The following is a 23207-nucleotide window of genomic DNA, read 5'->3' as shown; positions in this document are numbered from 1 at the left end:
AAGTCTCCTTTGTGGAGCTCTACTTTCGCCTCTGACAATGTTTAGTGTTTGTGCTTTTGTTCTGGTTTCTATAACACTTTTTTTTTTCCATGGACAGGTTGTTAGCCTATCGCACAACCCCTGTGTCCCGGGGAGGGGGATGCACCTTTTGTCTGGCCTCTTTCCTAGCAGACCTGTCCGGCTTGGTAGTACCTGCCAGGAGTGATGAGCTCCCGCCGGTATAGCTCTGAGGGTCATTGAGGCACTCAAGCTGTCACACCACGGCAAGGTATGTGCATCAGGTGACAGAACTTTGCATGTTTAAGTAATGTTTATTGAATCACTAGAATGGAGAGGTATAGCTGAATACTATCATGATTGATAAGGCAGAGGTTTCAATGCTGGCGTAGTCTGAGAATGTACAGGAATATTGAAATTACACATGTATATAGCTTCTAGTATAGTTTATACACTAAGACTGGATCAAGTAGTGTGGCAATTATGCATAAAACACTAAACCATAATCTTCAAATACAAAAACAGAACTTAATAAAATACTCTGAAAGGCACAAAGACAGAGGCACGGTTCTCGTCCCATATGCCAGGACAAATGTGTACAAATACTCCTTCTTCCCTAGTGCTATTAGAGCATGGAATGGGTTGCCTGAGCTAGCCAGGAAAACCAGTGACTTGGCAGAATTTAAGTCATTGGTTAATATGCATGACTAGATGCATAACGCGTAGGACGTAATCATCTTCTTTTTTGAAGTAACGTCTGTATTATTTAAGATAAGATAAGATAAGATAAAACATCTTGTACTTTTATTTTTCTGTTTGTGGAGTCTTTCAGTTTTTTTTTATTGTGAAAATTAAAGGGGAAATAACTGTGACAAAATATTTGGCAGAAGGTTGTCACTAAGTGACTCTTTTTAAAGGCGGCCACAAGTGTGCTGTGTATAAGTAGCCGACATTTAGTCCTGAGCCACTTGCACAACTGTATGTCTTGTATCGTCCTTGAGTCAATCTGTGTTTATGTGGTGCACACCAAGTGTGAGAACAACACAAGTCCGAGCAGACGTGAACCTTGTCAACAGTTCGTTACACGACTATATTTGATACGATTTTTGAAAACTTGAACGTAGAGATTATATGCATTCTTTGTAAATTCTTACAACACCATCTAAAAATGACGAGCTACACTTGCAAATGATATCAGTGGCGTAGATAGGATGGGAGATGGAGGTTCATATTCAAAAGTCTTGAGGAAGGCCACCCACATCAATGCCCTACATTATTTTCATTAAATATTAAATATTGCTCCTCAGCCATGCAATCTTGCTATTCACACGGAGTTCAAAATACTAGGCAGCATTGATCTAGATAATGCTATAGATATTTTTACAGGGGTCCCTAAAAAGGTCAAGCGCCCCCGGGCCCTAAAATCACTAGCTACGCCTCTGGATATTATCAACATTACGATCAGAAAGTACCAGAGAGAAGAAACAATGGAATGTCTGTCAATGTTCGTCTGTTGGCGGGACACCTTTCCAGCAGCTTTATAAATTCGTGGCATTTGAATCCCTTCCTATGTTTTTTAAAATCCTAAATGATCCTATATTATTTTAAATTATTCCACTTATTTCTGCATTGCTTAAACATTTATTGTGAATTCTCATGAATTTTAAAACAGAGTGAAGGGAAAAAAATAAATTACAAAATCGTAATTAATGTTAACATTATGTTAATTTGTAAATGTGCTGGTAAAATTATCCCCCTTTACAGAAGACTTCATCTTGTGTGTAAGGTGGTGTTAGAGTATGAAGTGAGTTAATCAATAAATTCCTGAATCCAGCGTGAAGTGTTAGCGCCAGTTACTCAGTTTCTGTAATATAGTGTAACATAAAGCTAACAAGTGTATTATTATAATATAAGCTAACATTTACTAATAAATTCAAATACTTAATACCTGTAGTGTGTCATTATAGCATAAGCTAATATTTACAAATAAATAAAAAATAAACCACATTTTTCAAAATATTTTTTTCGTTTGAGATAAATGTGATTTAGCTAGTGTTATAAAATCGTTCTCAAAATGTATATATCTGATAACCATAATGTTAATAGTATCGTTAGAAACTGAAGATATAGTAAAACCTTTATTTACTGTAAATATAGGAGCCATATTTCTGCTTAATTTATACAAAATAAAAAGCGTATCTTTTGACTTTCCTATATACTTTTCTATTGCGTGTTTGCGTCACTATTTTCAAGCATGCCAAAGTTAGTGCTAAGGTTGAGCTTGTTTTATTTTGTACAAGATTTAGGAATTCCCATTATTTGCATCCGGTTTATTTCTGTATTTAGTATTACAAGTGTCACAAAGAGATACGTTGTTGAAAATAGAGATGAAGTCGTAAAATATTTCAAAATAGAAAAAAAATGACTGCAAACAATTGACCCAGAATTTGTATACGACATTAAAAAGAAATCATATTTAGCTGAATTGCTATTGATGTAATACTGTGGCTGTATCTTTGTTGCTAAATATATGTCGACGATTATGCAGTTAGTTACAATGACTACTGGTGACTCATTCTGTACCCAGCATTGCCGGAGGAATTCCAGCTACCCGTCGCCTCAGCGTGGCCCTCCGGTGGAAACGTCTAGTGGGTGGAGACTAGATAGGCCAAGTACGAGTAGCGAACCAGGCCCGGTCGGGCTTCCCTGTGTGAGCTTTTGTTTTGTTTTTTTCTCTCACTCGGGGTTGGGATGGAAAGAACGCCCGGAACCCAGTCCAAAAAGTCCGCCACGCCGTTCCGTGGCTGGAGTGGCGGTCCCTGCACGGAATAGTGGCGGTTACAGTATAGGAATATGAGACAAGCTCCCCGCAGTTAGCACTGTTCTCGACCACTTATAGCGGGTGGGCCAGGACCGGGGACGGAGCGCTGTGTACACGGCACGGCTCGGTTTTGCCAGTCAGTCAACCGATATGGCCGCCTACCGTTGGGTGCCCTCAGACAGGACAGGGGTGAAGAGCCCCATGTCCAGGCCTGTTGGTTGGATAAAAGCCTTTCTAACCGTCAACGGGATAATGGTGCCAACGGCGCCGACGCCCTACTGGACTTCATTGAAGGTACCCAACATTGAAATCGAGACCGACATTATAACATACTTAAAGCACTTTCTGTGCAGACACCGCAAATAGTTTTACAAAAAGATTTTTTTTACTTTTCCAAAATTTAACCAACTTTGTCAATTACACCACATGCAATAAGGGTCATTTTAAGACGTTTGCTTGACTTTGGATATAAAATAATCTTTAAACTCGCGCTTATGTATATATCCTACGTAAACCAGTACATTGTGAGTAATTTACGTCTGTGCATTCATCAAGCTGGATGCTAAACTTTGGAAAGGAAGGAGACATCATTTCCTAAATTACCTGATTAATAACATAAGAAAGTCATATCAACAATTCTCTCCTATGATTAGTGTCATGTAATATGGCTATTGCACATAAGTTATTAAAGAATTCAGCTCCAATCATTACTCGTGCAAAATACTTGGCTGATAATAACTCCTCGGTAAATGGTGGGAGTTTCATAGCTCTGACAAATCTTAGAGCCACCAAAAAAAAGTAGCGCTTTTAAGGTCCGCAAAGTTTCAATTATGGCACTTGCCATCTGAGTCAAGTCTGAATTTTTTGACTCCACAAGCCTTCAAAACTAAAAAACTGAATGCTTTTATCGGCAAAGCTTGGACGTTTGTATGGTGTCATGCATTCGGCAGAAAGATCTTGAATACCAATGATGCATCGGAGTTCCTGCTTAAGTAGTAAAGTAAAACATATCGCAAAAAAAATAATTGTTATTGTCTTTTATTATCTTATCTTAACGCTCAATTGTCTGTGTTCACTAATTGTTCCACAATTTTTCTAAATAACATGAACTAAAATTTTAAGGCGTATTTTAATTAAATTTTCTTCACGACGTGATAAGATCTTCACTAAAAAAATGTTTAATGCCCCAATGGGGACACGACGCAATTAATTGACAGTAATTTCAATTGTTGAAAAATGTATTCTATACCAATGAAGATGTGGTCTGCAACATTCTATCCTCTAAAACAGCGGTTCTCAACCTTGTATGCTCGGCGACACCTTTTTTACAATCCCCCACTCTGCCGCGACACCCCTCCCCGCACATACACATACAGAAATAGATGAGTAGTCAATAACAATCCATATTTTGGATCGTCTTAGGCGACCCCCTGGCAAATCGTCAATCGACCCCCAAGGGGGTCGCGACTCCCCAGGTTGAGAACCCCTGCTCTAAAAGGATCGCGACACACAGGTCTAGAACCCCTGACTTAGACGTAGAGAGCAGGTTAAATATAAGGGGGAAAAAAAACAGTAACATTTTCTCTCCACACTGGCGTGTACTTTTATAATAAAAATAATAATTTAAATTTATAGTGCGTGTTAGTAAACGTAATGTGCATACATCAACACGAGAGCTACAGAGACAAACTAATCTAAAAAAAAACAGTTAAGTGAGCAGTCTTAATGCTCTTCGTGAAACTATTTTAGCATATTGATTGTCTAAGATCAATTGGGAGTTTCAAACTTGTGGTCCCAACCAGTGGCGTAACTAAGGGGGGGGGATGGGGGGGGGAGAATTTTAAAATCCCCCCGGGCCCCCTAGGAGGGGGGGCCCCCAAATGGGTGTCCGAAATTTATTGTAAATACATAAATTAATATATTTGATTGACAAATAGTGTCAACGGGTGTCTTTTTTTTTTTTCAACATTTATGGATTAAATTTATCACAAAGACTAAACCTAAATCTAGGTCTATCAGTACGTTAATTTTGTTGACATTTTTAAAATATTTTTTCTCACAGAGATCAAAGTTTTTTTTAAAGTTAGTTTTACATTTTAAACTTTGTTGCCACGAATAAAACTGCATGATATACAACGAATTCCAGGTATCTTGTTACCTTTACAAATAATAGATCTAAATGTCGAGTATTATATGGCTACACTAATTAACCTTGAAGCAAAATTTACAGAATCGAGTATAACAGATCCAAAAGTTATTCTTAATAATGCTAGAATAGTCCTTTATTCGAGTTTGGCGTCTATAATTTCAGAATTAAACTTCACACTCGAGTTATTACCCCTCTATTCATCGTTCCTCAATCCAATGGAAACTCTATTTTTATTTCCATCTAATCCTTTTGCTTTCGCACAAAACATAAACAACAAACAATGACGTAATATCATATAATATTAGCACATCATTCCTTTTGAAGTTATTATCACACCCTTCCTTTAAAGTTCTTAAAAGTGATATCTACTAGCAGGGCCGCCCTATCATTTGCGGGGCCCTATGCGAAACGGATCGCGCGGGGCCTAGTCTTGGTAGGGATGAGCATAATGTCAAAATTTTTTTTTTTGAATTAGAAAATAGGCCTACTTTCGTCTTTGCAATAAATTTTTATCAAATGAAAGCTCGCAATGCCACTTTTTATTTAAAGGCACCCCAAAATTTCAATTTCGTCTATTCTTCTGGAGATTTGAATAAATTCAAAAAAAGTTCAGGACTTTATCGTATATTTTGCCTTTTCATGAGATTTCCTGGAGGCCCTGGAAAATCAGGAGGTCACGAAAACCCTGTTATTTTATATACGTTATAATGGTTTAATTTAATAATGTACACTTAGAATTAGCGCGGGGCCTATGAAAGCGCGGGGCCCACTGCCACCGCATAGGCTGCAGTGGCCTAAGGCCGGCCCTGTCTACTAGGAACTTTAACAATTTGTCCACTTCTGGTTGTCTTGACTGGCACAACAAGTTCTCTAGACGTTGGTCTATAACTGTCTGTTTCGTTTGTTCCAACAGTTTGCAGTTCATCGGTATCCTAGTACCCAGAGATGTCTTCATCGAAACTCTTATTCAAAAAGCGTTGATTTCTTCTGTATGTTTTTCCATCGTTTGTCTTTATGATGTAAGATCTGGGTGCTGAATGTTTTTTTTTATGACAACTGCTTTCTGCCATGTTTGACCTAGACGAACTCTCCGACAGAATAATCTTTAGGTAGTCTTGCTTCTGCATTGTATTTCGCTTTGCTTTTCATCTGTCGTTCGTTGAGTAATGTCTCTGCATTTTCAGCTACCGATGGTTTCAATAGTTTGGGATCAGTTGGAATGATTCCCTGAGTCTTCTACTCGTCAGCAGTTGTGATGGTGCATACGGCAGTCCGTTATCGGTGTATTTCTATACTCGAGCATAACGAGATATGGATCTTTCCCACTTTTGTATTCTCTGAATCCTTTTTCTTGCGCACAAAACATAAACAACCAACAATGACGTAATACCATTATAATATTAGCACAGAATCTTCTCCATGCAGTGGAAAAGTAAGAATTTTTTGCCTATCTTGAATTCTGGTCAAAGCTCTTGCGCCCAATTAATATAGTTCAGAAGAAACTACAAAAGTCTGGACTGCATATACGAGAAGCTGCTAAAGAAATTAATACCCTTTCATGCTTTCTGCAAAATGATGAGAAACTGACAAAAAACCAATCCATCGAAAAAGCAAAAGAAGGTAGTGAATACTATGGATTCCCTGTAATCAAAACAACCAGAAGAAAGAAAAGACTTGATGGGAAGTTGAGTTCTAATGTAGGACTTTCAACAGAACTGCAATTCAAACGTGTTGCGACAGAAGTGCTGGACAGATTTCATATGGAGATGAAGGGCAGATTACAAAGGCTGGAAAGAAAATGGATACCTTTGGATTTCTTCTTGAACCAAGACACCTGTAAGATGAAGACCCGCTTATGACAAACTGTGCTACTTTTCCTGTTTGTATGATGAAATAAATGGCAAATCGCTTTTTCAATGATGTCATTGATGCACGAGCACTTTTCATCAACAAACCAGTACTACAATCACCAATAGACATATTGAGGAAACAGGCTTCATATGGTAATTACGTGTGCTCAAACTTTGCAACCTCCTCCGAATACCGCTAACTCAGGCCATTTCCATTACGTCATGTGAGAGATCATTCTCAAAGCTCAAGTTCATCAAAAGCTATCTCAGGAGCACAATGACACAAGAAAGGCTTATCATGGCTTTAATGTCAGTGAAGTCACAAATACTAGAAAGTATCGATGTAGTTGATGTTATAGATGTCTTTGCTGCACAGAATGCACGACGTGAAGCGATATCAATTTAGATTTGTCACTTGTGCATTATTTAACTAATAAATAAAGGTATTATTCATTAAAAGAGTCTTGATGATTACTTTTTGTTAAGTTTACTGATATACTGAACCAATTGGATTTGGGGCGTATATATTTTTGCGTACATTATCCCATGTCATATGTCAAACGTCAAAATGTAAGGGGCCCCCAAAGAGGTCAATCCCCCCCGGGCCCCCAAATCCCTAGTTACGCCCCTGGTCCCAACCGTGAAAAAGCCAGCAAACCGTAACTTATAAGGGAGAAAAATGGTACGACTAGAAGCGATAAGTCCATGAAGCGCTCGGCTACATATGAGTTAGTTCGCAAAGTTGCAATAACACTTCTTTATTCTAGATTGTTGTCAAAGTGGTATCTCATTTTTTTTTGTGAATTCTTGCTTTGAAAGGAAGTCAATGAATTTATACTTAACAATAGTAAAACCATGGTAAAACCTTGCTTATAATTAACTTAAATTTAAAAAATCGGATTAATAAAAAAAACAGCACACTTTTGTTTTAAAGAAACAAAAAAGAAAGTCATCGGTAGTATTTATTGTTCTTGTAGTGCTTCTTGTTAGGATATTATCTATTTAACACCCATCAAGAAACGTTTGTTAGTAAATTTACTGGACTAAGTAAGGTTGTTTCACGAAAACTATGATTTTAGTAACAGCAGATAAAGTAATGTCTAGAGTACTTTTTAATTTTCAACATAGGCCTACCAATACATTTTACATGAGAAACACAAATTCATTTATTCAGAAAAGAAACAAGTTTAAAAAATTACATGACAGAGAAAAAGTGTCCCAGTTCTCTCTCTTATATGTTAAACTTATAAAGGCAGCACCAGGAACCAAATTTTTAATAAAAGAAAATAGTGAATAAAATGTATCAAAAAAAAAAAAGAGAGACTGCCCAGACCGATGCACAAACCAGTGACCCAGGAAACAAAAACTCCACCTACCTGCAAAACAGTATCATGCAAACTAATCCCTAGACCTTTGAGATTATTAAAAACATATGCCTGATTAGAAGTATCTCGCCAGTATACAATTAACAACCTGGTAGTAAATGGTCACATTTTCCCTAACCCTCCGCCTTAACAACCGTCTCCACCAAAAATTTCAACTAAGTTTAAAAAAAAAACAGCCGCTACACACACACACACACACACACACACACACATATATATATATATATATATATATATATATATATATATATATATATATATATATATATATATATATATATATATATATATATATATATATATATATATATATATATATATATATATAAACAGTTTATGTTTTCAAAATTCATTGAATTCAATACCTCAAGACAAAATAACAATGGTTTCAAAAATGACCAGACTGAAAAAAGACATGAATTTTTCAGATTCCAATCGTATGACATTATTAGATAATATCAATAAATTTTGAAGATTTAGGCCTACTATCCGGAAAAAATATAATCAAACATTTATTTACAATTGTATGAGAATTTTGATTGACAAGCATGACTAGATTGATACATAAATTGCATAGGACATAAATATCTTCTTTTTTGAAGTAACAAATGTAATATATAAGTAAATTAAGCACGGTTAAATAGGAATCTTAATGTTAGACTTTGGACTAGTTCTGTTAGGTAGAACATCTAGATCTACATCTAACCTCATTTTAGCTTCTAGTATAGATCTATTAGTAATTTAATTCATACTAGTTCTAGTCTATTGATCTATCTGTCTTTAGAGTTTAGATATAGATACGCTTAGATTTAAGCTAAGGTTAATGCATCTATAAAGAATCTACATTTCCAGATATAAGAGATAAACAAAAAGTAGGCCAATTAGACCTAGAGTAGTTCTAAGATTGCAAATATATTTGTTTAAATAAAATACTTGAAAACTACTACATTAAATCTACGATGTACACTTTATAATGTAGATGCGGTTAAAGATTTTTGAATTTTACTATTGCAAAACTTCAGGCAGGATGGAGCGGGCAGGGCTAAAACCCAAAAACAAAGAGAGACAACTATATATGCATACAAAACTACCTGGCTGCCAGATCTAGATCAAGAATATCATGTTAACATTGTGTTTATGTGTATGTGTTTGTTATTAGTATGCAGAGTTATTCCCCTTGGTAAGAAAGTTCATATATCACAGTGTTGTGTGTAACCTCGTACTGTGAGGCTGTGTAAATAAATGGACTGTTGAATATGGCGTTATAGTGTTGGTGTCGTTTATAGTTATTATATAGTGTAGCGTCTCTAGATTAACAAGTGGTAGCAGAGCGTGTAAGTAAACGTATTTACTTAGTTGATCCTATTTAAAGTGATAATGGCTACAAGAATTGAGATTCCATCCTTTTTGAAAGAGATGTCTTATGAATTATATAAGAAAGAACTGCTAGCGTGGAATGAAATCACGGAGCTAAAGAAAGAGAAAAGAGCGATAGCCGTAGCCCTTTCATTACCACAAGGCAGTGAGTCAAGGATAAGAGAGAAGGTATTTGAGCAATTAGAGCTGTCGGAGCTCAAGTGTCAGGAAGGTTTCGAGAATCTGTTGAAGTTTCTAGATACAAACTTGGCCAAAGACGACCTGGCAGACAGTATTGATAAATTTGATGATTTTGAAAACTTCAGGCAAAGGGAAAATCAATCCATACATGATTTTATTTCAGAGTTTGATACAAAGTATAGGAGATTAGAACAGAAACGAATGAAGATGTTACCTGAGATTCTGGCCTTCAAGCTGCTCAGAAAGGCAAGAATTACGCAAACTGAGAAGATGCTGGTTCTGACAGGTATGAACTTTGCTAATCGGGAGATGCTTCATGAAGAAGCAAAGGCATCTCTTAGAAAGTTCAAAGGAGAAGTTAATAAACGGAAACAGTTCGATGCCTGTATCAAACTTGAGCCGAGGTGTTTGTCTGAGAATGAGGAGGCTTTATTGGCGGCTGGCTATAAGAAACATGAATCGTTTAGTAGTTTTGGAAGATTAGGTGAACAACAGTTGAACCACAGCAGACGTGAAAACTTCAAGAGCTTTGAAAGACGAGATAAAGAGCAGTTGAAATCTACCAGCAAGCCGAAAGTGGAACATCATGGAAGTAGACTAAATGAAGGTAGAAGTCACTTTAGAGGTGAAGATCAAGTCAGACACATTGCTCGAGATCAGTTCTCTCAACCAAGAAAGAAAGGTTTAAACCCATTAGGTCGTGATGGAAATGTTTTGAGATGCTTATCTTGTGGGTCATATAGACATCTTTTGTCTAAATGTCCAGACAGCTGGGAGAACCTGACAGAAACTCTCAAAGTTGTAGAGGACGAAAAGGGAACTTGTCCGTTTACTAGAGACCTCAGAGAGAAAGATTTTACAACGAGGTTATGAGGGTAGTGCACGCTCCAGTAGAGCGATGAATTTTTATGATTGACAGTGGTGGAGAAATTCAAGGCTGACCTGCTTCTTGAATGTGCACGAATTTTGAAGTTACACATGTGTAGTAGAGTTGCTAGTATAGTTTGGACAATACTCCAAGGTCACGCTCAACGAGTTATAATCATACTGTAGCTGACTGTGTGTGTGTGGAGACTACTTTCAGTTCCTGTGACTGAAAAACAAAGTGAACACACCTGTGTCGAAATATTAGGCAGAATATTTTGACTTGGTGACCTTTGTTCTAGCGATCAGAAGGAAACATCTGTGTGCTAGTCGGAGACAATGTGAATCTATCTGCTCTAGTCACAAGTTCGCTGTGTATAGAGACATTTGTTTTCCTTAACAACTGGCATTACTTTCTCGTATCGCCTTTGAGTCACTCTTGATTCATACGATGTACATCAAGTTTGAAAACAGCAACAGAGCAGATTGTTAACAGTCCCCCCCCCCCAGTCTTGTTACCCCACTACATTTGATCAGACTGCAGAGCATTGTCAACATTTATTTACCCCACTATATTTTATCTTCTTTGTGTGGGAAGAACGTTCTTTGAAACCTGGGTGTATGAGACTGTGTGTATTTCTGGTGAATGCCTACACCACCAACAGAGAGATGCTTTATCTACACTTGCCACTGTTAACACCAACGTTACCATCAGAGAATACAGAAACAGTGAAGAAACAAGGTGACAGAACAAGTCTTTTGGTGGGGCAGCTTACCATCATAACATCATCAGAACAATTGACTCCATTCATGGCGTCTTTTAAGCCTTACATTCTTAGGCTGTATGGCTCCATACCTAGTGTTTCACCCCCCCCCCCTATCCTCAGGACATTTGATTCTATTACAAGTCTTATCAACCAAATGTCGACAACCCATTTGACTCCATTCTATGTGCACAGTTTGACAGTCTTCAACTTACAGCCAATGTTTGACCAGATACGAAGGTACACCAATCGCCGTGATGAGTGACCAAGGCCCTGCATTACCAAACACCAAATAAGAATGCTGATCAGTTGAGACGGGCACATAAAGAAGACTTGCTGAAATCTGTCTGTTTCTTATTGACAATCATTTGTAAATTGTGCCACATTATGTACCGTATTATTTTGCTCTCATTGTTATTATACTAGTTCTTGGTTTTAGTTTCGCTTCACACTAGTACTTTGCTTACGTTTCTCTGATACTTGTTCTTTTGTTTTCATTATGTTCAAATTTTTATTAAATTTCTTTAATGAACACACACTGTCAGAAGACGTAATACAATTTAATTATTGCTCTCCAGAAAACTCCTCTTACCATTTGACATATACTACTCAAATCTATCCATTTACATGTGCAGGTCTAATATCATGTCATTTTATTGTATGTCATTGATGTTCGTAGCCTACACTATTACATTATGCATACATAAAATTTATTATTTTGATTAGTTAAAATTTTGCTGTACAAGTTTTATTGAATGTAGGCCTAATGCTAAGGCAACTCTGAACATACCAGACAGTGCTACATTCTTTTTTTTAAAGTTGCCATTTTTTTTTGTTTTTCTCTATTCTCACTCTACACATTCTCCTTGATGTTTGAGAAGATTGAATTGTATATAGTAGACTAGGATATTTGCATTGTATTCTTTTATAATTTGAGGTAGTCAGAGGTACTATCATCTATTTTTGTTTCGTTATGTAGCCTATATGCTCAGTTTTACTTAGACTTCAAAATGCAATAAAAAAGAGAAAGAGAGGAAGACTTGAATGAATGAAGTAAGGAATGAAAGAAAGAATGAAAGAAATAATGAAAGAAAGAAAAAAAAAGAAATTGTAATTAATGTTAACATTGTGTTTATGTGTATGTGTTTGTTATTAGTATGCAGAGTTATTCCCCTTGGTAAGAAAGTTCATATATCACAGTGTTGTGTGTAACCTCGTACTGTGAGGCTGTGTAAATAAATGGACTGTTGAATATGGCGTTATAGTGTTGGTGTCGTTTATAGTTATTATATAGTGTAGCGTCTCTAGATTAACATATCACACTTATGTAATAGGGAAACTATTGGTCAAATTGAGAGTATTATCATAAGGAATCCTGGACTAATCTATTTTTTTATTTGTGTTTCTTTATATTTTTGTTGACTTTTTAATTATTTAATATTTTCTTTTATTACTACTTTTTTTCTGTATAACTACATTTTATGTTTTTCACTTTTATTATTTTCATTGCTGTCGCTAGTAATTACTCATATAGATTTAGATTCTAGATCTAGTATTCCAAAACTAGTTTTAAAGTCTATTGAAACTCTAAATTAAAATCTAGACTATAAAAGTCTGATGAATATATATATATTTATTTTTACATTTCTTCTTCTTCGTTCTCATTTTTTTTTTTTGTTGGAGTGTTCAGATAATAAAATCAATACATGAGATGAACTGCGCAGTGGTTTCCAAATCAGGGAGCTCTCCGTATAGTTTTCTTTCCATTGGGGTGTTTTGGGGCCAGTGTCTTGTACGGGCCTCTTGGTAAAGAATGCAGTTTCGGAGGACCTGGTCGGCATTCTCTGGTGATACTCCACATGGGCAGATTTCACTGGTTCCAATTTTGAGCTTCCGGAAAATGTGTTGTCGCATTCTGTTGTGTCCGGTCCTGAGTCGAAAGATTAGACGTTGGTCTTGTCGGGATAGCTTATAGTAAGCGTCATCTTTCTTGTGATTTGGATGAGAGCTCGTCCAATTCTCATTTATTTTATTTACAATTAATTTCTTCATTTCTTCTGGATAGAGTGCAGAGTTAATTTGTGAGTTTGTTCTCCCACTCTTGGCGAGTGTGTCAGCATTCTCATTTCCTTCTAGTTGTATATGAGCTGGTATCCATTGAATAAGGTTGTTTTTTTACATTTCATTATAAAGTGTTTCATTACTTTAAAACAAAACAAAAATGCAAAATTACATATTCAGTCTAAGTGCAAAAAGAAAAGCAGTTCATCTTAGTTTAAACAATTAATTAAACAATTTTTTTAATCGACAAGCAAAAAAAAAAAAAAAAAGAATAATATAAAAATTAGATTTTTCTGAGAATATTTCATTAATGTTGATTTGTTTATATATAAAGAAAAAAATGAAAGTAACTTTATGTACATAATTTGTTTGAATTTCCAGAACAGTACAGACCATTGTTTTCCTCAAGACACCTGTGGACTTAATGGTATGAAATCAGAGTGAAACAATACCTAAGTTAAATACCAATATTTTATGGTGCCATTTTACTCTCTTACTTTTTACTAGACCTAAACGTAATAATAGTAAGCATGTCAAATTGAAGTTGTTGCAAAGTTAGCTTGATGTTCAGCTTCTAGAATGTATAGACCATAGACTTATATATATACTATATCTAGACTGGACATGGAGACTTTTAAACACTACAAAAAATGTCAGTGAAAATGATTTAGAAAGTTGGATCAAGGCGTTGTTTTGTAAAGTAGTTATAAAAAGTAAAGTTGTATTTTTTTTCAACCCTAACCTATGTAACATATAATTTAATTTTTAGATACAAATCTAGTAATTGAACATAAAAAATAAGAGTACTCTCGTCTCATAATTATTATTTTACAATTTTTAGATACATAATCTAGAAAGATCTCGGTAATGAATGTATTTAAATGTCATATATATATGTATATATATATATAGTTCGTCCATCGTGGTTCGATGATGACCACTTTGTCATCCTGGGGGCTGAGGGCTTTGCACTGGGGTTTTATGCCTCCTCATGTGGCTGGTGAGACTTATGTGAGCCCGGAATGTTATTCCAGCTGGGGCTAGTGTCGTTTGTCTTGCTTTTCTTTTCTGGCGTTGTTCTTTTTTCCTCAGCAACCTGTGCGCCAGTTTTCACAGCGCGACGCCATGATGCTCTGTCATGTGCCTCTGTCTCCCAGGTGCCTGGGTCTATGCTGAACGCCTTCAGAGAAGCTTTGAGGGTGTCCCTGAAGCGCTTTCTTTGACCACCTTCGCTTAGTTGGCCATACAAGAATCGTTTAGGGATGCGGTGGTCTTCCATTCTGTAGATGTGACCTGCCCATCGCAGCTGGGACTGCATCAGGATTGTGTGAATGCTTTGCAGACACGCTCTTCGAAGGACTTCTGTATCTGGTATTTTGTCTTGCCATTTGACATTTAGTATTTTTCTCAGACATGTCATGTGGAAGTGGTTTAGTTTCTTTGCATGTTTACTGTACACTGTCCATGTTTCTGAGGCAAAGAGAAATGTAGGGAGGATGACGGCTCTATAGACCCCTAGCTTTGTGTTTGTGGTGATACCGCGTCTGTTCCAGACATTTGTAGACAGTCTGCCATAGGATACACTGGCCTTGGCGATACGCAGGTCAATTTCACTATCGATTTTTCCATTTTAATGTCATAAGATAATTTGAATCAACCTGAATTATTTCGATCTAGGATTTTGAAACATTATCTCAATGGAACTAGAGCCTGAAAAAAGAGTTTACGTACATAAAAAAAAATTATATATATATATAGATAGGTCTGTGAATCAATCAGTCGCGAAAAAGAATTTATTTCCGGTTTCCAGTCTAGATATAATATATAAGCATAGACATAAATAAATATAGACTGGAAAAAGGAAGTAACTTTACGTAACTTGAAAACATGTATATCTATTGTATTCGGATTTCCGAATTATGAAAAGTTGCATGATCTTCATTCTTAGAGATTAAACAAAGCTACAGTGCCTCCTTATTTACAATATATATAGGTGTCTATCAAAGTTAAAAAAGCACTTTTATACTGCTCATAAATGCTTTATAATAAAGTACACAAAATTGCAAGTCACAAATTTTCGTTTCATAAAACTCTTTAATTGGCCAGTCTATATTTATTTATGTCTATGTATATAAGTAGTGATGGGCAAAATTTAACTAAAAAGTTGCTAACTTTTAGTTTAACTAAAAAAATTAGTTAAGGCCAAAGTTTAATTTAAAAAAAAATAGTTTAGTTAAAATCCTAGTTTAATTAATTTTTTTTAGTTACAAACTAAAAAGTTTAATTACAAATTTTACAAACTTTTTTAACATACATACGGTCATACCAATAAATATTTAGATATATGTAATTCAGAGAATATATATAATGAATGATAGAGAGGAGAATAAACTAGAGGGTGCACAGGTCACTAGAAAGCCTTTTGACCTTTACCCTATAATGGCCGCTTTTCCCGCCTTTTAAAAAAAATACACGTGTTCATTACATTTCTAGCAAGTTTCGCTGCTTGATAAATCCTGATAATTCCTTGCTTCTATAGATCTACATTTTGCTGCTTTTTAATTAAACACCAGTATGTTCCTGTAAAGCTGCAGGCAAAGAATTTTGCTTTACTTTAGATCTAAAAGAAATGTCGACTCTTTTTATTTTAAAACTTTTTACTAGATAGATCTAGAGTTAGAGTCTAGTGACGTCTAGTCTATTAGTATTAGTCTATTACTACTATTAGATCTATAGTCATAATAGTCTATATATTTAATTATTTTAGTCTCTTAGTCTTAAGTAGAGTCTAACTCTTACTAACTCTCTTAGTAGTCTTAGATCTAAATGTAAATTTAAAATTATAAGTCAATAATATAGATCTATTAGTTTAGAGATTCTACTATTCTAGAATTAGATTCTAGATTAGATCTAGATATATCTAGAAAATTCTAGATTACTTATTAGGCCTATACTGAGACCTAAGATGCAAAGATGATAGTTCTATAATATTAATGACTATAATAGGCCTACTAATAATAGTCGTCACTATACTAGATATCTAATACTAAATTAACTAAATCTAGACTAGATCTACATCTCTACTTCTATTGTAATTATACTTATATCTAGATCTATTAGATCTAGATCTAGTATTATCTACTAGAGTATATTATATTATAGTATATTATAGATACCCATATCTTGTTATAATCATAATTATAATAATCTAAAATCTCTAGATAGATCTAGAGTTACTAAGATATCTACTAGACTCTATTTAAATCTAGTAGTAGTAGTACTAGTAGTAACTAGTATTTCTTAAATTATTTTTAGATTAAAATATTAATTATTTGATCTTGGTCTAGTAGCTAGATCTAATTCTAGATCCAGATTATATTTCTGATCATTTCGTTTGTAGAAGATATTATTAATATTCTAGAATCTAGAGTTAGTTAGCGAGTCAACATGCAGTTTTATCATTACTTCTAAAAAGGTAACTTATATTAGAACTTGGACAATTACTTCTAATTTCTTTCTATAATAGTATCATTCTAGTCTAATCTAGTGATTCTATTAAGATCTACATCTATCCCATAAAGACATTTAAATCTTTTTTCATGTGCACAAATAAATGTTTATTACATTTTGCTAAAGAGATTGGTTGTTGTTTATATTTTTCATTTTTGGCTGTTTCGTCCTTAAAAAAGGTCAAAATAGTTTGTAAAAGTTTAACTAAAGTTTCTTAGTTTAGTTTAACTAATTTTTTCAATTTGTGATTAACTAAAAGTTTAATTACTTTTTTTTAGTTCAAACTTAGTTTTAGTTTAACTAAAAAAAATTAGTTTAGTTCCCATCACTATATATAAGTCTATGGTATAGAGTATAGACTATTTAGTTTAGTTTCTTCTCTACTGAAAAAAATGCAGTCTCGGGAAAGAAAATCAAGATACAGGTAAAAACTTTTGGTTTGTAAATGTTTAGATAAAGAAAGGCTTTTGTTAAAGTCTGTTTAATATAATGAAAAAAAAAAAAAAGAAAATGTAAAAATAGTTATTTGTCTTTTATCATTTCAGATCCTCAACATTTCACCAGTGACCAGTATAAAGTCCAGTCAGATGAAGTTGAAGGTCCAATAATTGGTAACTTTTGAATTTATTTTCTTTGTGTATAAACTGTTGAGATGAACACATGAGTTAGACTTGATTTATAGATTTCTTTTGATTTAAATCAATACTTTACATTTCGTTCTAAACATTGGATCAATTCAAGTTTCTTGACCTGTTCTCCAGGTGATCATGAAACTCAGGAGTCAGAAGGTGGAGAAGCTGATCTACACAAACATCGAGGTAACTGTAAGAAGAATCCAGGTCATAAACAGTTTATACCTGTTGATACATTCACCAAGAAACATTTACCTGGAGTTCTACAAGACATAGATTTGTATGAATACATCAAAGCTACAGCTGATCTGACAGTCAGAGTAGATGTGAAAATGTCCAGTCCACGCAGACCAAAGTTTTGGCCAAAGACAACTCAACCATATCCATTTTATAACATGAGTGAGAAAAGAAACTTGAGGACAGGAAGTGGAACAGTGAGGTGTGTAACCAAGTTTCAAGATGGAGTCTCACAAGATGGAAGAAATAAAGATGTTGGCCACACAAATTGTTGTTGTAGAAAATGTAATGTGTCAGAATCACCCAGCAATGTGTACTGGACTTTGAATGTGTTCACAGCCACACATGTGGTTTTTGATGACATTGAGGCCAGTCACACGACCTTGAGATTGTTTTATGATAGAGATGATAGTCCAGTAATCAGTTTAGATGAGGTCGGTGTTTCAGAAGCAAATATTGAGAATGACTTCTGTAGTTTGTACTGTGTGACATGTGACGAAACTGTAGGAAATAAACTGATGGAAATGTATGAACATTTTTATAAAGTCTGGTTGAAATTCTATAGAAAATACTTGGAATCTAGATCTAATCACAAGTTGACCTTTATAGTGTCACATCCTCATGGATGTTCTAAACAGGTCAGTGTTGGTCAATGGGAGGACATGTACAAGGTGGGTGATAGATCTCAGCTTACTTATACAACTTGTACATGTCCAGGAAGTAGTGGAGCATATGTTAACTGTCTGGGGTATAAAAATAGCTTTTGGACTTGGTCTGAATGTGTCCACAGTAAAAGTTTAAAGTCTGGATTAAATTCCAGTGGAATTGGTTATCTCTAGTGGGTTGTTTCCCTTGTGAGTTGTCAAGCTCCACCATGAAGATGTTTATCTTTGAGGACATGAAAATAAAAAAAAAAACGTGCTAATCTCTTATATTCACCTTTGTTCTGGTATGTACATAAATTGTTTATATTATCTTTAAATGCACAATGTTTTATATATATGTTGTTGTTTGTTATTAAAATTTACAATAATTAAAACCTGTTCAAATACAAATTATACTACCAGGTGTAGATCTATGGTAAAGTGCGAAGTTCGATCGCGTTAAGCCCGCTGGCAGCAATTTTCACGTTTGGATTTTAATAGCACCGTAACGGTCTGACCTATGAAAAAACTGATGCTATCTCTGAATTCCTCGTGATTTTTGTCTACAACAATAGATCAGATTTAATATATAACTAGGCTTAGTTAAAACAAATTATGAGGTCAAAGAGGTGTAGGGTGAGTATCACGAAGCGGACTTTTCCTAGATCTAGATCGGATTTCTCCCCGAGTTAGTAAGCTCGAGTTGGTTGATGTAAGGCTCGAGCAGATCAAAGAAAATATACCTAAAACATGTTTAATTTTCACTATGAAGTCATTTTCTTTGTACTCCAGCGCAAGAAAATTGCCACCTTTCCCACGCGCCACAACTTCAAATAATCTCTTTGAGCTGATGAGCCATCAGACTTGAAAATAGCCATAAACCCATGACCCATTACCTTCACTACCGGGTAGCAGGGGTGGACTGGGTATCAAAATCGGCCCGGGCATTACCATATAAACCGGCCCACAAATGAATGACATGTCTTATCATAGGCGTAGCCAGGATTTTTTCTGTGGGGGCATTTTTTTTGTACCCCCCCCCCCCTGTGCAATGCATATGTATGTAATTAATCTTCATTACATTCTGAACTTTCATTCTTTCGGGAGTTTTTTTATAGCCTAGAGTAGGTTCTTCTTTAATTAGTGGAAAAATAGTACACACCACTAAGGACTGTGAGCTCCCACAGCTTGGTGCAGGCAAAGCCCCGGATCAGAGCATTATTTCCGTTATTTTTCGTTTTTAAAAAATGCATATTCTTAGGAATCTACACTACAATTAGCTTGTAACTCTTCCGCTAAACAGATTGCGGTTAAACACTTTCCCTGGAATGGACAGTATAGTTGGAGCAGGAACTAAGATCGCCTTTCTTTGAGAGTTTGATGAGGTAGCCCTCCTTCAATTCTGGTGGCACTTCTTCTTTTCCCCATTTCTCGCAGAAGAGAGGGTAGAGTAACTTCACACTGGTATCAATGTCTGCCTTTAGTGCTTAAACTGGGACGCTGTCAGGTCCTGCAGATTAGCCCTTCTTCAATAGCTTGATTGCGCTTCGAATTTCTTCTTTGGTGGGTGCACTGCACTTGATAGGTAGGTCTCTTGCAGTTGGCAGTATCTCTGGTGGGTTTGCAGGAGTATGTCTATTAAGATGCTCCTGGAAATGTTCAATCTATCTTTTCTTTTGTCTTCTTCATCTGTTATCATGTCACCATTCTTGTCCTTTACTGGTCTCTCTCTGACATGGCAAATTTACCAGATAACTTTTTGATAACTGAGTACAGGTCTTTGGTGCTGTTCTGAAGGGCTGCTTCTTCTGCTTCTTTTGTCAGTTCTTCAATGTAGTTCCGCTTGTCTGTTCTGATGCTACGCTTGACATTCCTATCTATTTCAGCATATTTTTTGTGTGCTTTTCCTTTTGCTTCCCTTGTTTTACTGTTTTTCACGCCTGCTTTCTTCTCTCTTCTTTCCTTGATCTTCTGAAGAGTGTCTGATGATGTTAAACCGAATGAAAGATGCTGTAGACCCACATCTCCGTGACCAACAAGCCGGCTTTCGAAAGGAGAGATCATGCACAGATCAGATAGCAACACTACGCATAATTTTGGAACAGTCCATGGAATGGAACTTCCCTCTCTACGTCAGTTTTATACTATACACTATGAGAAGGCATTTGACAGTGTGGTCAGAGAGAGACCCTCTGGAGATATTTGAGACACTATGAAGTGGCTGAAAAAATTACTAATATCATCAAGAAGTCATATGAAGGGATGACTTTCAGAGTAGTGCATGGCAGGCAACTGACAGAGACATTTGAAGTCCAAACAGGAGTGAGACAAGGCTGTTTACTCTCTCCCTTCTTGTTTCTACTAGCCATAGATTGGGTCATTAAGACAGCAACAGTCCAGAAGCGGAACGGTATACAGTGGACATTTTGGAAACAGATGATCTCGACTTTGCAGATGACTTGGCTCTTCTTTCTCACACACAGCAGCAGATGCAGGAAAAAAATAAATGTTGTTGCAGACAATTCAGTTAGAATGGGTCTTAAAGTAGATATCCTCCAGAGACGCTGGGGGATGGATAGGTCACACCCTACACAAGCCCGCATCCAACATAACAAGGCAAGCCCTAACCTGGAACCCCCAAGAAAAGAGAAAGAGAGGACGGCCCAGCAATACATGGCGCCGCGATTTGGAAACAGATGCCAAGAAGATGGGCAAGACATGGGGACAGTTGGAGAGACTCACCCAGAACTGAGATGCCTGGAAGAAGCTGGTTGGTGGCCTACGCCCCAGTAGGGACCACAGGCAGAGTTGAGAGATGAGATAAGATCTTTCGCTAAAAAATTCAAAAACCAAATCTACTATTCAGTGTGGTATTAACCACAAAACCCCTTTTGGCTACGCTTAGGAAATTCGGTAGCTGTAGTTTGCTTAAGATGGCTGCACTGGGGAATTAAATAAAAAATTTTCAGACAATGCCCATGGCTGCCTGGTCGTGCGGTTTGCGCGCTGGACTGTCGTTTGGATTTATCGATGGACCAGGTTTCAAACCCTGTCCGCTCCCATCCCCCGTCATCTGCGGGAGGTTCGGACTAGGAAGTAAACTATCTTCAACTCTGAAGGAACATCCGAAACATGTAAAACATTTTAAAACAAACAAACTTAATTAATGGAGTCCAGCGGCTGGTAGAAAATGTTAACAATATTTTTGCTTTAGTTTTTGAATTGGAGGGGGAGGATAACCACAAAACCCATTTCGGCTACGCTTAGGAAATTCGGTGGCTGTAGTTTGCTTAAGTTGGTTGCACTGGGGAATTTATTTTTTTTTCAGACAATGCCCATGTGTCATATTATAGGTGTAAGCATAATTCTCTTTAAAATATATACAGTTTGATAACGCATCGAAAACTGGATGTATGCTTGCGTAGAGTTACATAATGTATTTTATTTATACATGTATGTAGTCTGAAAGCTACAAACATGATGGCTCCCTGGTCGTGCGGTTTGCGCGCTGGACTGTCGTTCAGATTTATCGATGGTCCAGGGTTCAAACCCTGCCCGCTCCCATCCCCCGTCGTCCCGCGGGAGGTTTGAACTAGGAAGTAATTATCTTCAACTTTGAAGGAACATCCGAAACATGTAAACATTTTACAAACAATACAATTGCAGCCTTAATGATATAAAAATTGTTGGTATTACCGATAGAATACAGACGTTCCTTCAAAAATAAGATAGTTACTTTTTATCCATTTCATGTGTCAATATGTTGATCTGTGACTTAAAATATACTAAGTCATTGGTTTTCCTGGCTGACTCAGGCAACCCATTCCATTAAAAGATAAGAGAATGCAGAACGGTTAGTGGGGCACTTCAAGTATATTCTCAAAAACCTCGAATTGTATATGAATATATCAATATTTAAAATATAAATCTTTCATTAAATATTGGATGTGACAGCGCTTTAGGTCTATAAATTATTATAATTTATAAAAATTTTCATGACTTCATAAAATGCATTCGAAGCATAAGTTTGCAATTATTTATATTAGTTTAAAAAACTTGACGATCTGTAACAAACTTTATTTAAAGTGTAGGCCTACTTCTGACTTATTCTGTTCTACTTCTTATTCTGTTATAAAAAGTATATATGAGGTATATGGTTACGGAATAGTGTTTGTAATTTCAATAATAAATGTCTGTCTCTCTCTCTCTTAGTGTTCATAATCTTGAAATTCAAAAAGGTCAATAGGCCTATATATTGCAACAATTCTCACAATTCAGGCTCTCTGCAAACTGCCCTACACGACACTACCCCCATCAAAAAATTGACAACTCAGAGCTCCAAAAGAAAACAACACATATTTGCCTTCTGTTTTATAGGAATGTCTGTAATTTATATGTTACATTTTAAGTTACGCCAAAAAAAAAAAAAGAAAGAATCGCAAGCAGATGCAGCTTTATTCAAATGTCAGATGCAGCATAACTCCAGGTCTCTTGAATTCTATCTTAGCCATACGTCATGTTTCTTTCTTCACATATGTGACCTACTTTAGATTTATTAAGTGCATTTATATATATGTTTCCTGCCTAGGGAATTTCACTATCCATCACCTGCTACTATCTTTTATGATAACTGTGCCTCAAGTTCGTAGAACATTTGGGAAGGCACCAAGTGTGGGGCTCATGTCTTCGGCTTCCTACTCATTTAGTTTATATGCTTAAAAATTGGTTCTAAATTT

The 23207-nt window shown here is 35.9% G+C and overlaps 1 protein-coding gene across 1 annotated transcript; it reads left to right on the top strand.

The window, feature by feature from the left end:
* The first annotated feature begins 237 nt into the window (after window positions 1-237).
* Window positions 238-18763, top strand: LOC129927694 (uncharacterized). The gene is made up of 4 exons (XM_056037882.1): window positions 238-268; window positions 13830-13875; window positions 17504-17569; window positions 17720-18763. Exon 4 carries the CDS (start codon window positions 17923-17925, stop codon window positions 18664-18666), a length of 744 nt encoding a protein of 247 aa, XP_055893857.1. The 5' UTR covers window positions 238-268; window positions 13830-13875; window positions 17504-17569; window positions 17720-17922; the 3' UTR covers window positions 18667-18763.
* Window positions 18764-23207: the final 4444 nt, after the last annotated feature.

The sequence above is a fragment of the Biomphalaria glabrata genome, chromosome 8 (genome assembly GCF_947242115.1).
Source record: "Biomphalaria glabrata chromosome 8, xgBioGlab47.1, whole genome shotgun sequence".
NCBI classification, from domain to species: domain Eukaryota; kingdom Metazoa; phylum Mollusca; class Gastropoda; family Planorbidae; genus Biomphalaria; species Biomphalaria glabrata.
Note: the sequence above shows the minus strand (reverse complement) of the source record. Positions and strands in the feature narration are given on the sequence as shown.